The sequence below is a fragment of the Phalacrocorax carbo genome, chromosome 11, assembly GCF_963921805.1.
Source record: "Phalacrocorax carbo chromosome 11, bPhaCar2.1, whole genome shotgun sequence".
NCBI classification, from domain to species: Eukaryota; Metazoa; Chordata; class Aves; order Suliformes; family Phalacrocoracidae; genus Phalacrocorax; species Phalacrocorax carbo.
This window is the reverse complement of record NC_087523.1, coordinates 2,029,582-2,045,194: the sequence shown is the minus strand read 5'-3', so window position 1 is coordinate 2,045,194 and position 15,613 is coordinate 2,029,582. Positions and strand designations below refer to the sequence as shown.

The following is a 15,613-nucleotide window of genomic DNA, read 5'->3' as shown; positions in this document are numbered from 1 at the left end:
TCAGGCTGCAAAGGCAGGCGCCGGTATGTCAAGAGCCGACGGCGTCGTTCTGTGGCGTTTCTGCATGCCAGGCAGGAGGCGAGGAAAGCGCTGTGTCCGGCGGTGGGAGAATTAATTAGTATAATGATTGGAAGTGGAATGGGGCCAGGAATCTACAGCCGTTTGTTCTTCACTAGCAGAAGATCCTTTGGTGTCTCCAACAATGACAACTAGTTCGCTTTCATCAAGGCAATGCCACTCTCAATATAGCGTCTTACTCCTTTGTATGTATTAGTTAAAAGCTACAGTAAACCTGTCACATCATCGCCGCCTGTAACCGCTAAGACTCAACGTTTATTTCAGCTGCACTTCTAAGGATCAGAGCAAAAGAGCGAACTCCTCTGTTGCGTTATCCTTTGTGTTACCCCGAGAGTCCCTGAGCAGTTCACAGATCACCTTTCTGTAGGTTATCTCTGTTTAATCTTTAACAAACACCTCCTTAGGACATTCTCCTTGGAGGCCTTCACCTCTCCGAGCAAGCCAGGTCATAGGCTTGTGCTCCACGTAATTGTGAATAGGCTGAGGATGGAGCATGGGATCTCAGCCCACCTCCCCTCCCCTAAAACTGCAGGGCGGGAGAGGCAGTTTTGACCCAGAGCATCAGAGGTAGCACAGGACAGGCCTTGAGCAGCATGTTATCCCGGCTCACCAGGCAAACTAGACCAAGAGGATAGGAAATCTGTGTGAGGCCTGGTTTCCTCTACGGTGGAGAAGGCTTTGCCTCTAAGAGCCAAGTGGGTTAGCTTGTTGGAAGCTCCTGAATCCCCTTGCTAGAAGTTAATCAGTCCTGTTTTTATCTGCTGTCCCAGCTGGCCAAGAAGAGGTTTCAGTTACACCACGGAGGCATGAAATCAGTAAGGGTTAGCGACTAGGATCACCCACAGTCTGCTCTTCAGCTCCAGCGTAGCAAACTGCAAGCGCCCACGCATGTTGTTCTTCTCCTGCCTGAGGTCCGCCTGGCAGGATGTGGTTTTTTGAGCTGCCCCTTCTAATTACAGAGCTAATGTACACAAGAAAAAAAATAAATGAATCTTTGGAAGGCGTAATTACGCAGCAAGCCCCTTTTCACACCACAATGAGCCTCAAGCTGGTGACTACAGGAATAGTAGCTGTGATTAGTCCCACTGCATGTGAAAAAGGGGGAGTTCCCGGAGCTCTGGCAAGCTGGGGATCGATCTCTCCCTCTCCCCAGTTCTGCCAGGTGTCTCGGTGCGGTAGGTTTTCAGCATAAAGTCAATACCTAGGGATCAGCCTCAGCTTCTGGAGTGTTCTTACATTTCCACTTCCAGACATGAAACGTGCCCACGTGCTTTCCATTATACAGGTAGTAAAACCAGCCACCACGGTGTATTGCATTTAACGCACATGTGTAGAACATCTGGCCGTGCACATCCAGAAAGCCTGTCCGGTGCTTCCCAGGAGCTTCTGCATGTTACATGTACATCCAGACTTCCTGGAAGGTGTTAGAGCTTCTGCATGTCATCCTGCAGCCCACGAGCGCTGCTCCAGCCAGACTGAAGCATGCCTGGAAATTCCATATTCCACCACACAGGATGTGCACAGTGGTCATGGCTGACACACACACAAGCTGAGAAAGTCCTCAAAATCTGTACGGCCCTGGTTCTGGGCTGGTGGGAGGATGCTCTTGGAAAAGCCCGGTTGGATGGCAGCCCCAGTGTGGCTCACAGGCCCATGCCAACTTCTGCTCTGGAGAGGAGACTGTTCTGCGGCTCCTTCCCTGATTTAACTCACTTTCTGATGGACCTTGGAGGCAGCGTCTCCAGCAACGCACAAAGGGAAGATGCTGCTATTTAGGGACTCAACAAGAAGGCCACGGCATCTTCTCTGTACTGGCAGAAAGGCGACACGGAAAGTCCGCCGTGAGCAGCCTCCAGGACGCTGCCTGCACTGAACACGGGTGAGTTTAAGCAAGCAACAGGGAAAAATATGGGCTGGTGAAGGGAGGCTCAGAAATGCCACCCGACTCCTCCTGGCCCCTGTGGACATGATGGGGATACCACAAACCTGCGGTATCTGAGGCTTTTCCACTCTGATTGAGCAATTTGCTGACATAGAGGGTTCAGAGCTGGAAGGGATGCTGGCCTGCCCATCCTAGGAGAAGGGATGGAGGTCTCCTTCCCCTCTGAACCTCACACAGCCATTACCACAACTGCCCGTCAAGACACGCCCAAGGGCCCTCGGTCTGCAGGTCTTCCGGCTGTTACTCACCTATGTTGATTTGTCCCTGTCCCTCAGCTGAAGATCCCCATAAGGACAATCCCTATTATTATTTCTCATCCTTAGGGCATCATGATATTGCTGAACACCCCAGAAATAAAAGAGAACAGAGATACAAGGGTTTTTCCTTGAATACAAGTCTTTACTCATATTTGTGACTTGCGGTGTGATAGCGTGGGCACCAACTATGCCAAAGGTCAAAGCAACATCCCCAGGATGTTTACAGCAGTACAGATGTTGATCCACAGCTGAGCCCCCAGACAGTGGCCCCATCCCCTGCTGTATCCTTGTTCTGGCTTAGCTTTCTTTGGGAAGAACACAAGCAAAAAGCTGGCAGAGGTCCTGACCCACGGTCCTATCTGAGCTGCAATCCAGGGCTGTAGGGAAGAAACAGCCCAACATGTTCTTGAACACAGAGTCAATCTTCCTCCAGAATGCTTACTTGATTACCAACAGCTTGTTGCCCTTGCTCAGATTATCCTCCTGGAATAAGTTTATGCAGCATCCCTCAAGAAATAAAGAAATTAAAAGGGGGGGGGAGAAGAGTGCTTTAGCAGCAAAATCAAGAGTCCATAAAAATCACTGTCCTTTCTCCAGTCTTCATTGTCTGCGCAAGTCTAACCAGCCAGGAATGATCACATTCATACCAGCGTTATTCCTTTCAAGCCCAAATTAAAATCAAGCAGTAACCAAGAGGAGGCATTTCAGAGCAAAGCTTTGCCTGGTTCTCACTACATTTCATGTAAGGAGGTGGTTTTCTTCTGTGCACGAGCCATTTTCAGAGCCATCTCTCCCATGTCAGTTCACAACACCAGAAAGTGAAAGAGTTCTGCCATGGCCATGGAGAATTCAGCTCCCGGGAGTCTCATTTCCAAAGAGACAGATAAACAAAAAGCCACAAGACATTGGGAAAAATGGCTAATGACAGGAAAGTCAAAGAGGTAGATCCATCACATTAGCAGTGAGCCTGGCGAGGGTTCGTGAAGCAGAGGGTAATGACAGCAGCCTACCACAGTCTGGAGAGGACCGATTGTGAAAGCGGGGCAAAAGAAACATGTGAGGAAGTGGTCTGAAGGGCTGCAAAGCCACAATTGTCACAGAGATGCTCTCGGTTTCAGGCACACTGCTACTGTCCTTGCCCAGGTTTATTCAGGTCCTGAAGGGCTATCTGCCAGAGCTGGAGATCTTTGTGGTGGGAGCAAAGGGTTAGAGAAAAGCCCTCTTGCACTGATTTCTCTGGCAGAGAGTTGCACTGACTGGTGCTGGAAGACACCAGAGGGTGATGGCAGGGTCCAAGTTTTCCCATCTTTTACCTCAGAGGGTGCTTGCGCTAGCCTAGGTGGGGTGAAGGGGCTCCATGTTCCCCTGGCACCTTCCCGCTGGCTTTTCTGCCCAAGCAGAGAGAGAAAATGCATCCAGTCAGATGGTTCCCCCCAACCCTTGGGACCAAGCACAGGGTTTATTCCCTCTGGATCCATTGTCTGATGCCAACTGCCTTGCTCTGGCTCTCTGTCCGTGGGAAACTCTTCCAGCCCAGCAGATCTCACAAGCCTGGTGAGTTCAGGTGTGGGCCCAGATTACAACACCTCCCACTCCGACCATTGTCACTGAACTGTCACCTCCCCACCACCGTCCTTCCTGCCAGCCTGACCCTTTGCACTAATTACAGTGCTTTCCAATTTCCCGTAGGACGCAAAGGGAGCCCAAGGTCCTCACTGCTGATTGACCCCTCCAGTCCTTTCCCAGCTCTTCCCTGTTGGGCTTGCAGTCAAGATGCAAGGAGCAAGAGGAGGAAGAGAGGACTCTGCATATTCAGCACTTGACCGACCCTGCCTTTTCCCAGGCAGAAATTCAAATGGGCCCTCTCTAGGAGGGGTTCACAACATCTCCACGGGGCATTCTGAGCTATTGTGGCTCCTCTCCTCTACCCCAGGCTATGTGTGTTTGTAGTTACCAAATGCAAATCACATTTCCCACCCTCCTGGCTGAATCTCTCACTGCGCAAGATCCTTCCCCTGGTTTTTTCTCACCAGCTCGTTTTGCAATGCTCTGCAGAGTTCACAGCCCCTCCCGGTTTCACCTCCCTCTGATCTGGCGATGCACAGGGAGGTGGCTATAGGGAAGATATTTAAGCAGTCCTCCTAATTAAGTACCTGCATCACCTCTCGGCTCAGCCTGGCTCTGGCCACAGAAACTGCAGCTATTTTGCAGCCTGGCAGCTGAAGACTCCCTTTTCTGAGGAATGCCGGTGACTAACCCCTAATTGCATTTTAAAAGAAAAACTTGAGAGAGAAAAACTCGAGATAGCTCTTGGGTCTTCGGAAGCCTTGCAGCTGTGGCTTTACTGTCACTCTGGGAAGGCTAGATGTCAGCAGCCAGATCAAGTCAATGGCACATTAACAACTGATAATGATAGTTAATTCACTTGGTTAACTATGTGAGCATATGCTTCACCCCTGAGCATTTCACCTTCCAGCTCCCAGGCTTCTCTCAAGCCACCTTTGCCTCTCAGCTCTTATTCACCGTTAATACAGAAACCTGGAGCACATTAAGTGAAGGGGACGGTTCACAATAAAAGCTCACGAATTGATTCCGTGACCCAGCAGAGGCTATTGAAAATGATTGAATGAATATGGAAATGAGTAATCGTACAGCTGGACTCGGGGCTGAACACGGCCAACTCCATTCAGTGCAAACCACAAATAAACCAAGGCGCACGCAAAGGCACCAGAGTCTCAAGGTCATGGTGTGAGCTGGAGAAAATTGCCCTAGGATTTCCATCAGGTTTACCTGTCCTCCTTATGCAGCGGGTTCTCCTCAGCACCTGTGTAAATACACAGACTCACCCTTTCTCTCCAAAGGCTGCATGACCAGGAATCTCTTATCCCGTGCAAGCGCTTGGCCAGCTTCTGTGCTAGGGGAAATGGGGGGCCCGCAGAGCCCCCACGCCGGGCTCCCCACCCCTTGCTGTTCACACACACCCCGCTTTGCTAGTCCAGCCCACATTCACAAGGATCAGAAGATAATCCCAGACTGCCTCTGTTTCCAGCCACCAGTGCTGAATCCCAGCAAGCCGGATCCCTGGCTGGCTGGTCAGAGACCTGAGGAAACGAGCGACAGAAACCTTCCAACAGGTTTTTCTCCATGTGTGTGTGGTAGCTGAGGCTGACAGATATCTGTCGTTAAAGGCAAACCTGTGCCAATGAGCAGCAGAAAGAGTTAAAACTGAACTGGTCCCCGTCTGCGTGTAAGGGTACAGGCACAGCAGGGCTTTATGCTCTCCTTACAGGCTTGCTTTCTCCATGGCCAGCTGAGAAGGAGGTGGAGGAAGGAGGTTGTCCTAGGAAACACATCACAGAGAGGTAGAGTATAATACATTTATTTAAAAAACACACACAGAACCCCACTTACATTAAGTTTAGAGGCTAAAGGCTCTCTCTCCAGGCCAGAGTGCCAGCACACCTGGTATTCAGGGGGTGGAAAGAGTGGGCTTAAGACCTTGGTGGTCTGGAAGAAGGGGCAGGAAGGACAAGCCATGAGTATGCCATGCATTGAGTGGGCTTCCACCTCCAACACAAGCCCAGAGGGCAGAACTACAGTTCTGCCCTGGATGCCTTGTTAATACAAGGCTGCTAGGTGCAGTTTTGTCAAGCTTCGCCAGCCTCCGGGACCGCTCCTGTCCCTAGGTATGCATGCCATCATCAGTCAGAGATGAAGGCTCATTACCATGAGAGCAGTGGCGATCTCCAAGCAGGTTGTGGGGAGGATTGATGAGCTCTGTCTCCTGGAGCAATAACTAGTTCTGCCTTTGTCCAAGCCTGGTCTTCATTTCAGATGCTGCAAAGGGCACTGGACCAGTATTTGCCCCGGAGGAAGGACGCTCAGTGGTGTTGGATGAGCCCACAGCAGAAACCTGCCCCGAAAGGAGCCACCCATGACCCCCTCACCCGAAGCAGCTTTCTTCCCCTGCAGCCTTCTCCCAACTGGCAACGCTCTATCCCCCTTCCCATCCATCACTCCTGGCTTTCAGGCCACTGTCAGAAACCTCCTGCAGAGAGACAATGGCAGCTGAAGGTCCCCATTCACCCCTGGAGAAAAGGGCCTGTGCATGCGGAGTGATAAATGGTTTGCCCCCAGCTGGAGACAGAGGGCTGGACGCTCTCGATCAGCTGCAGGGGGGCAGCCCTTTGTCTTGCTCCGGAGAGATGGAGCAGAGGTCGGCCCCTGGTCTTAGGCTTCCAGGCATCTCTCTCAGTGTGAGGTCTTCCGTGGTAATGCGAGAGTCCAGGCTTCCCGCATAGCCCGTAGCTCAGAGCATCCCTTGTCGTTGTCGTTCCGTCTCCAGCTGAGCCCCGGAGGATACGGGCGCAGGAGTCCTCCCACCTGCCGTGACACCTCTGGCGTTATTTACAGACGTATCTCTCCACCTTCCGCCGACACTTCTTGCACACCACGTAGCAGCACCAGTGATACTTGCAGTGACATCTCTCCACCACCTCCTCCGTGTAGGCGTTGTAGCCGCGGCCGCAGCACATCAGGTTGCAACTGTCGCTGCCCGCGGAGGTCTTGTTGCACTGCCTGTCGAGGGGAGGATGCACAAGCGGGAGCTGAGGGAGCGTTCCTGCCCACCCGTGGCGGCGGTGCTGACCACGGCTACCTGCCCTGGCCTCCTGCCAGAGTTTACGTCCCCATAGCAGGAGGCAGCGAGACGCAGGGGTCTGCTCGCAACCTGGGGTTGATGTCAGCTCGTGTTACTACGGCGGTGTTTGAGCAGCTGTGGCTGAGGTTGGGCGCACTCACTCTGTATCATGCCGGGGGCAGGAACTTCCCATGGGAAGGAAGGGTGGATGGCTAAGACCAGGAACTTCTGCTACCGCTCAATCTAACAGGGATTGCAAGTCACAGCCCTGAGACAACCCTGGCTCAGCCTTCAGGTGAGGCTTCCCCAGCCCTCTAAAAGCTCCCCCCTCCCCTGCTCCAGAAAGGAGACATTGGGGAAGCGTCGGACACAAAGGACTGCTGAACCGTTCTCATTACTGGCAGGCAGCACCCAAAGGCTTGCAGGGAGAGGTGGTATTTTCCTTTCTGACTCCTCAGCAGATGAATCCTGTCGTGGAGCTGGGGGGGGGGGCTGTCAGTGAGGGCTCTCCCTTGCCTTTACACCTGCATAGCTCTGTACCTACCTTCCTGCCCTCCTTGAGGCTTAAAGACACAACGATTTTGCAGCAGTCCCTGCGGTGTCCCCATCCACAGTGTCCCCATCCACGCCAGCTTCCCGGAGCATGCTCTCAAACCCGATGATACAGACACTCATGAAATGGGAGGCTGAGTTAGAGGGTATTTGCAGCTTCTTACCTATCCTGTGTCCCCAGAGACCCCAGGTGGAGATTCAGTATGCAGTAGTCAGGGGAGTTGATGAGATAAACCAGATCCGTCTCTTTCACTGGCCTGACATCCATTTCTTTGGGTATCAGCTGCTTCCTGGGCCCTATGAGCCGATGGGTCACCTTGATGGCTGTCAGGTACTTGGACTTGAGGTCAGAAGCGATTTCACCCAGGTCTGGCAATCCCTTCCAACAGGTCTTCACCGAACAGGAGCCTGAAACACCATGGCATTTACACTTGGTATCCAGGGAATCACTCAGCACCTGCAGAGGATAGGAAAACAGATTAATTTGCTTCTGCTTTCTCCCGGTACCCACCCTACCGACTGATTTGCAAGAGCATCCATGTGAATTTTCAAGAGATGAAAGAGCTCAGCTGCTTGCTGCCACCTTTAAATGAATATAATGGGGCAATCAAGGGCTCAGTCCTGCTTCATTCCCCTTGTGATAAGAACCTAACCCTCGGGGAACTCCCTGCTGGAGCTTGCAGTGGGGCTTCCCTAGGCGAAATGGGTGCAGGATGGCCACGGCCTCACTGGGGGAACACAGGTGCATGAAGGCACAACACCCCGCTGTTCTGGGCAGGGCTGGGGAGCCCAGCTGGAGCAGGGCAGGATGGGCCTCAGCTCCCAGCAGAGGGGCGGAAAGAAGTACTGGAAGCACTGGTGTGAAGTGGCAGATATCTTCCCCTAGTTGTGGAAAGGGTGTGGGGACGTTTGGGGAGGGTAGCAGTGGGGGATGTCTCCGCAAGCACATGTAACTCCATTTTAACCATTTAGTTGCCTCCTGACTTTAAGAACAGCATCCCGACAGCCTGGTTGGAGTCTGCTGCCTGACATTAGGCACCTTTGCCCCCCAGGCTGCTGTGGTCGGGTGGTGGGCACCATACCCACCTGCCGGCCCACCCCGTTGTTATGCAGATTCATGGCCTTGAGCGCTTGTGTCCCCAGCTTGCTGGATTTTAAGGGACTGTCAGCAAAGGCGGCGCCAAGCTGGAGGCCGTAGCTAAGGTTGTCCCCGCAGCCACCCCATCTGAAGTCCGGCCCGGGAACCTCCGAGGGGACGGAGCCGCAGGAGCAGAGAGGGAGCTCCCCCGAGGTGCAGGCTTGGGCGATGGAGTGCGTGACGGCAGCGGCAGCCAGGGCGTAGACGAAGGCGGATTCCCGGGTTCCTGGGAAGAAGGGGGCAACATGTCCTTCCTCCCTGCCCAGCCAAACACTCCTCTTCAATGAGGATGGTTTTTTTTTCTTGCAACAGGATAAAACCAAGACCCAGGGTTTTTCTTGTGCTGTATTTTTAACCTGTGCCACCCATTATATTACCCTGTCAGTATACAGCCTGTGTCCCCACCTCTTCCCCATTTTTTTTTTGGAGCCTCTAGCAGCTGTTTTTGTTTGAAATGGAAGTTACTGTCTGTCATCTCCTGCAGACCTAAGCTGCATAGGATTAACACCGGTGTAACAGCAGCAAGTTTCTCCAAAATTGACGCCCATCAGCTGAACAGCAGCGCTGTATATTAAAGCGCTGCAAGCCTGGAAAGCGACGTGGGGCAGAAAGAGGAGCACGACTGCAGCGGATGAAGCAACTTTTACCTTTCAGCAGGTCAGGGCCAAAGCTGGGGGCACGTTGGATGGAGGAGCAGTTCCACCTCATGTCTGCAAAGGTCTTCTGGCAGACACTCTTGGTCTGGCGGGCGGCCCGGACGATGCTGTGCATGACCTCCAGGTTCCTCCGGCACATCTGGAACTGGTCGGGCACCAGCCCGGCGAGCAGCCGGCAGTGGTGGGTTTCATTCCAGGCTACCCCGTTGCCGCTCTCCGTCAGCCCTCTGTGGGGAGAGGATGGGTGTCAGCGGGGTTGGGGTACCACAGGCATCCCTCCGGGGACCCAGCTGGAGAGGGGGAGCCCCGAAGGGGGTCACTGGGGAGGGGGTGCATCCCCCCCAGGGCTGCTACTCACAGCCACTGGATGGCCGCGGAGAAGCCCAGCTGGCAGAGCAGCACGGCGGCGGCGGTGGGGCAGCCCATGGCCAGGGATGGGACCGGGGCTGGGGCTGGGACCGGGGCTGGGGCCGCTCTGCACCGCCGCCCCCTTTTATAGCGGCGGGGGGCGCGGTTCTCCCCCCGGGGAGGGGAACAAAGGCGGTTTCGGTGCCATTCACAGCGGGATAGGGCCGGGGGAGGGGAGGGGGGCTACAGTTGTTATTAGCTGCCACCATCCCCGAAACAGCACCTGGGAAGGGATTAAGATGTGCCCCACTGAGGACGGAGCAGCTCTGTGCGATGGGGAGCTGGGGGGCATCGGGCCTGGTGCGTCACCCCACTGTGCCCCGGCAAGGCGTAGAGGTGCTGCGCACAACGGGGACGCGTGGCGTTCTTCGGGAGAGCCGGCGGATCACGGAGCAAGTACATGGCTCTGCTCAGCAGGTAAAACTCATCTCTGTAACTCGCTGCAGGAATCAGAAAGGGATAGATTAGTAAAAGGCAGAAGGGGTTGATATTGATTTCTGGTTGTTTTTTTTTTCTTATTTTCTTTGCAAGAAGCTTTAAAAAATACATTTTAACCAGAAAGAGTGGAATTTTCAGCCATCTGCCTCCGGAGCCCCAGGAGGACAGCAAGGAGCCTGCGCTAACCATGTATATGTGCCATCAAGGGTGTGGGCGCTGGTCTCACCAGCCTGGAGAGGACGCAGCCAAAGGCTGTGCTGGGACCGAAGCTGGCTGAGCGTGGGGAACACCTGTCCCTAGACACCGACATCACAGCGTCAGCCCCAGCCCTTTGCTTACAGACAGACCAACTTACTGACCAGGCATCGGCAGCTGCTAATGGGTTTCATAACTGCAGAGAAAGAGAGTGGGTAGAAGGGGATATGTGGAAGGGCTCTCGGCGTGCAGCCCGCGAGCACATTTCAAAGTAATGGGGTTAAAGCAACCTCTCCCTGCTGCAGGAAGGTGCTGGGCTGCAGTGCAAAGGCTCCCTCCTCCACGCTCCGCTCCACAGCCCTGCCCATGCAAACTTGAGAAACAGCCCTAAAACGGAACGTGCCCATTAGAAAAGAGGTGGTCAGAGCAGGATCTAACTCAGCGTGGGGCTGTCTTTAGCTTGTCAGTGCCGCAAACCCCAGTCCATAGTTGGCACGGGGCTTTCTGTTGCCTTCCGCACCCCGAAGTGCACGGGGGCAGGAGAGACAGCTAAAGGACTTTGCTTTGACCCTGTCGCTGGGCTTGCTGGATCAGGACTAATGCCTTGATGTGTACTGCTGATTCCAAGCTCCTGAAAACAGCATAACCAGGGCCCACAGCAGTTTGCCTCCCCAGGCCAAGAAAATGAGCTTAAAGTCCACCGGCTGCCTCACAGACAGCCCAGAGGGGAGAGTTTGCCTGGTGCTGTGGGCAAACTGATGTGTGCACCTCCGTGAGCCAGCACTGGGCACAGGTATCGGCTGCAGAAGTGCCCATTTCATTGCAGGAACCAGATTAGAGCTGGCAGAAACGATGCAGCCAGGGAGACGGTGCCTGCTTGGGCAGGAGCAGGTTTGGTGTGACATTTCCATGGCTTGTACACGCTTATCACAAGGTGTTATTTTTTCTGAATCTTTCACTTCCGTAAGTCAGAAAAGTGCATCCTTGCTGCTGTGAAGACCTTCAGGAACCAGGTAGACTCATATTTTCTCACACTGGGAGGTGACGTTGAGACAAGTCCAGCTGACACCAGCTTCTTTTGGAAACAGTCACAGGTTGAAGACCTCTACTTTGGGCTTTTACTTTCTCCCTCACGCTGCAACTTCCCTTCTCTAGTGCAAGGTGCTTTCCCTTTACAGGACAAAACTGGCTGGCTAGCACCCCCCCATGACCTCCCTTTGACTTGCTATCACGTGCACTAAAATTAGGACACGCAGCTTGAATCGTTGACCTTCCCAAACTACCCCCTCTGGATGAAAAGGCCAAGGTGCATTGTGCCGGTGCAGTGGCCCATGAGGAAGGGTCCTGCTAGGAAAGCGCTGAGGTCACTCCCAAATCCCAAGCAGAGTTACAAGGGGCTTAATTAAAGGACAGAGAGAAAAGAAAGAGACGCTGTGTTTAGTGTTCCTGGGATCGGCAGGCTCTGATCCCCTTAACCTTCCTCTCCCTGATGCCTGTGAACTGACACCAAAGGGCTCCAAAGTTACAGCAAGCTCTTGTTGGCTAAGGAATGATTTTTCAGCAGGAGTAGGAAAGATACAGGACAAAAGCAAATTTGCTGAGCTGCTCATCAGGGCGCACAGCTTGGGTGCCTCTGCAGAGGGCACGTGGAGGCCAGCAAGTGCTATCCACGGATTTCTGCTTCGGCGTGGTCTGAGCGGGAAGCCTGCCCTCCCTGGACATCCAGCTGGCCGTGTTGGCACCAGCTGAGCATCAGCACTGTGGGGCTGGGACTCCCTGCTTTAGGGCAAGAGGAGCCTTTTCTCACTGCAACCGGTACTTAGAAAATTATCCCAAGTATTTCAGGGTGGGAAATGCTTTCCCAGCTGCAGAAAGCAGAGTCCCTGTTGAAGAGGACAAGGGATAACCCAAGTCTATATTCCCTAAACACCAAACCCCATGTTTTGGTTTCTGTCTCTAAAACTAGGACTAAGCTGATTAAAATAACAACAGTCTGCCTGTTTTTATGGGATAAGGTAGCAATGAGCATTCCCTCTCCCGTAGCACACGCTGCTCCCAGCCCCTTCTGACCAAGCATCAGGTACAACGGAGCCCTCCGGCACCTGTGCGAGAGCAGGGCAGGTCCTGCCCCCCTGCTGCCCCGATTATTGCCCTGCGGGGGAAGAGTTGGGGCAGTTAGTGGTCCCCAGCTGTAGGATGTGTAACTCACGGCCTGCAGGGAGGTCGAGCAGAGGCATCTGGGCAGACTTTATCCAGCCACAGGGACAATGTGATCTGCTGGCAAGGCACTGACCTCCACGGGATGTTCTGCAGGAGCAGGCTCGCCTGGGAAACCTGCCGGGAGGAGATGATGCCTGTCAGGACATGCCACGCTGTTTCAGCCTGGGCAGTCCCTATAGCATCTTTCACTCCCTCGGCTTCCTTGTGGTCCCAGACACAATTCAAGCACCCTGACTCCTTCCACAATGCAATTCACTTTTTTCTTGGTTTTCTGCAAGGCTCCGGATTTTCAACCCGACTCAGCTGCTCCCTCATCAGCCCAATGTCTCCTCCAGCATCCCCGCTACTTAAGGAAGCTGCTGTTTATTTTGCTCCAGTGGTACCTGGGTCCTGGTACTGCTGTCCCATGTAAGAGCAAACCCCCTCTGAGCCCTTCGTGCCAATCCCAGGTGGCAGAGATGAACCTGATCCGCTTCTGCCGAGGGCTCTGCAATGTCATAGTCTCTGTGAAGTCCCTGCCATGACGGACTTTGCTTATATACATCACAGGACCCTGTGAGTTGAGGTAGAAATGCCCCATGAAGCAGCGCCCGCTGTTGGGGCCAGATGCTGGTGCTGCGTGGGGCAGGGTGACAGCACCCCGGGGTGCCTGGGGCCCTGCCGTTCGACCAGCAGCTGGGTGCTGCAAGACTCCTTAGGGCCTGGGGTAAAGCTGGGGTCCTTTGCCATGAAGTTACTCGTTGTGCTTGGGGAGACTGAAGTCAGACTGGTCTCACCACAGTGACATAGTTCAGCTTTCACCTTTCTTGACCCAGCTCGGTGCTGCTGGTACTCACTGCGCACTGGAAGTCCGTGATATTTCTTCAACATCCCACCTTCCCAATCACAGCTTTTGCAGATCCCTCTCTTACCTTGACCCGCAATCAGATACGGTGTCTACACTTCTCCCTCATGTTAGCCCAAGAGCTCCTTTCACTCCAACCCAGAGGATTCTGATGTTATGATATCATATTCTCTGTAAGTTCCCTTTTCAGCCTCAGGGAACGGGGAACTGCCTCGGGCCCTGAGGGGGACATTGCGGGGAAATCTGAACTGCTTCTGAAGGGATTAGGAATTTTCTGACCAGGAAAAGCTGCTTTTGTTGGTGTTGGGAGGCGCCTGGGTGCTTTTCTGGCCCATCATGTGCTCAGCGGGCAGAGGGAGGGCAGCAGTTCACCAAGCACGTGCAAGGCAGGAATTGCCAAGCAAAGGCAATCCCTTGTGCTGGGCACATCTAACCAGACACCTCCTTCTCCAGACTCCAGCCAGAGGGATGCAGGGACTCCAGTGGCTTCCAGTCCCTCCCAGTTAGAGTCAATCTGCCCTGGACTCCTTTGCGGAGGTGCCCTACATCCAGCCTGCTAGGAAGGGCTGCTTTGCTGATTGTTGCTTCAAAGCATCCCAATGCCACATCTCGGCTGAGGGATGAGGAGGTCTCAGTGGGAACGCAGGCTCTCCCAGAGATGCTAATCCTTCTGGTGTGATTTCTAATGTTATCTCATCAGCTGCCTGGAAATGCCCCACGCCGCCCAAGAAAAAAAGTGACCATCAGCACAACTAGACCCTACGGCAGAGGATTTCAGACAAGAGGGTCAGGAAGGTCAGCAGCTCCCTAATCTCTCCTGAGCAAGACACAAAGGTGGGCAAAGTGCAAGCCTACCTCTGTGCAAGTGGAGGGGGACGAAGGTCTAGGGTTGCTATGTAGGCGAAGCCGATTTCCAGCTGGGTGGCCCCAGCGTATTCTGGTGCCTGGGGCTGTTCTCCCCAGGGCAGGACTTTGCACTCCCCGCTGTTGAACGCCCTCCTCCGCGCTGGCCATAGGTGCTGTGGCGTTCACACCACCAGCTCCTGCTACGGCTGGTGTGGGCTGAGCTTCTGGAGATGGACATCAGGGATGCCCGACCACCTGGGTGGGACACCGGGCGTTGTCCTGCCGTTGCCTGAGCTGTTCAATCCAAAGTGGGGTCTGAGCTGGGTTAGAGCTTCCAAACCAACATGGACCCATCCCCAGCACAAGGGGCTCTGTGCAGTGCCAGGCCCAGAAAGGAAAGGGGATATTGCCACCTTCTGGCCAGTGGTTTTGCTTTTAAGGGCCACCATCTCCCCCAGAATCCCTGGAAAACCTGCTTTCACCATGCTCCTGCCTGCTGTGTTGGTGCTGGCAACGCTCACATTGCAGCAAGGCACTTTCCCCCCCCATTAATCACGTTGCTTTCAGGCAAACTCCTCAAGGTGTGGATGGCAATTTTAGTCTGGGAGCTGGAGGATCTCAGATGGGTTGCCATGGCCAGTACATACTGGGGTCGGATGGCAGCTGGGAAGGCGAGAGCACCTGGGATCCCACGGGTTTTAGGAAAAGCCATGAGCAACAGTCAGGAAAAGCTGCTGGAGAGCAGGAATGCAGAGAGGACACACGCGAGGACAGGCTGGCAGGTGGAGGCATCTTGTAGCTTCTCAAGTGCTGGGAGCCACAATCTGCGCTGGGGCAGAGGGGCTTAGTACCTCCCCGTCCCCTTCTTTTGGGGTGCGAGGTCACCGTGGGAGCTGAGCAAGGGCACAAGAAGCCAGTGCCAGCACAGGGAAGAGCGTCCAGCGATTTCTGAGCCCAATCTCCTGCTCGAGCCCGCTGCCTCCTACGAGAGGTGATTTTTACAAATCCCTCTTCACAGGAAAGTTTTGCAATGACCAAGTAGTAGGAAAAAAGAAAAAAAAAGCTTCCTTTTAAAGCAAAAGCAATCCTTCATTTGAAGTCAATTCCTCTTCTTAGCTCAATCCTTGAAACAACGTAGGGTAAGTGCTAAAAATACCCCTTCCCCTTCCGTGTCGTGCTCTCTCTTGGGGAAGGAGGAGGGCAGGAGGGGATTCCCAGCCCAGGAGAAAGGCTTCCCTTCCCCAGCCTGCCCATGCCAGAGAGCCACCACGGGGAGAAAGTGCAGCTGTGCTGCTGGGGATTCGCCTGTGAGCACTGAGAGGAGGGAAAGGCCGGCGGGGAGCTGGCGAGGAGCAGGGAAGGACATTGGGAAACATCACCCCCAGACTGCCTGCCTGCCT

General features: G+C 54.0%; 1 protein-coding gene across 1 annotated transcript; it reads right to left on the bottom strand.

Moving 5' to 3' along the window:
• Positions 1-5,588: 5,588 nt before the first annotated feature.
• LOC104044460 (protein Wnt-11b) lies at positions 5,589-12,816 on the bottom strand. The gene is made up of 6 exons (XM_064462802.1): positions 12,513-12,816; positions 9,894-10,110; positions 9,254-9,489; positions 8,555-8,832; positions 7,633-7,925; positions 5,589-6,855 (listed from the first exon to the last, which is right to left on the bottom strand). The coding sequence occupies exons 3-6, from the start codon at positions 9,399-9,401 to the stop codon at positions 6,681-6,683; spliced, it is 894 nt and encodes a 297-aa protein (XP_064318872.1). The 5' UTR covers positions 9,402-9,489; positions 9,894-10,110; positions 12,513-12,816; the 3' UTR covers positions 5,589-6,680.
• Positions 12,817-15,613: the final 2,797 nt, after the last annotated feature.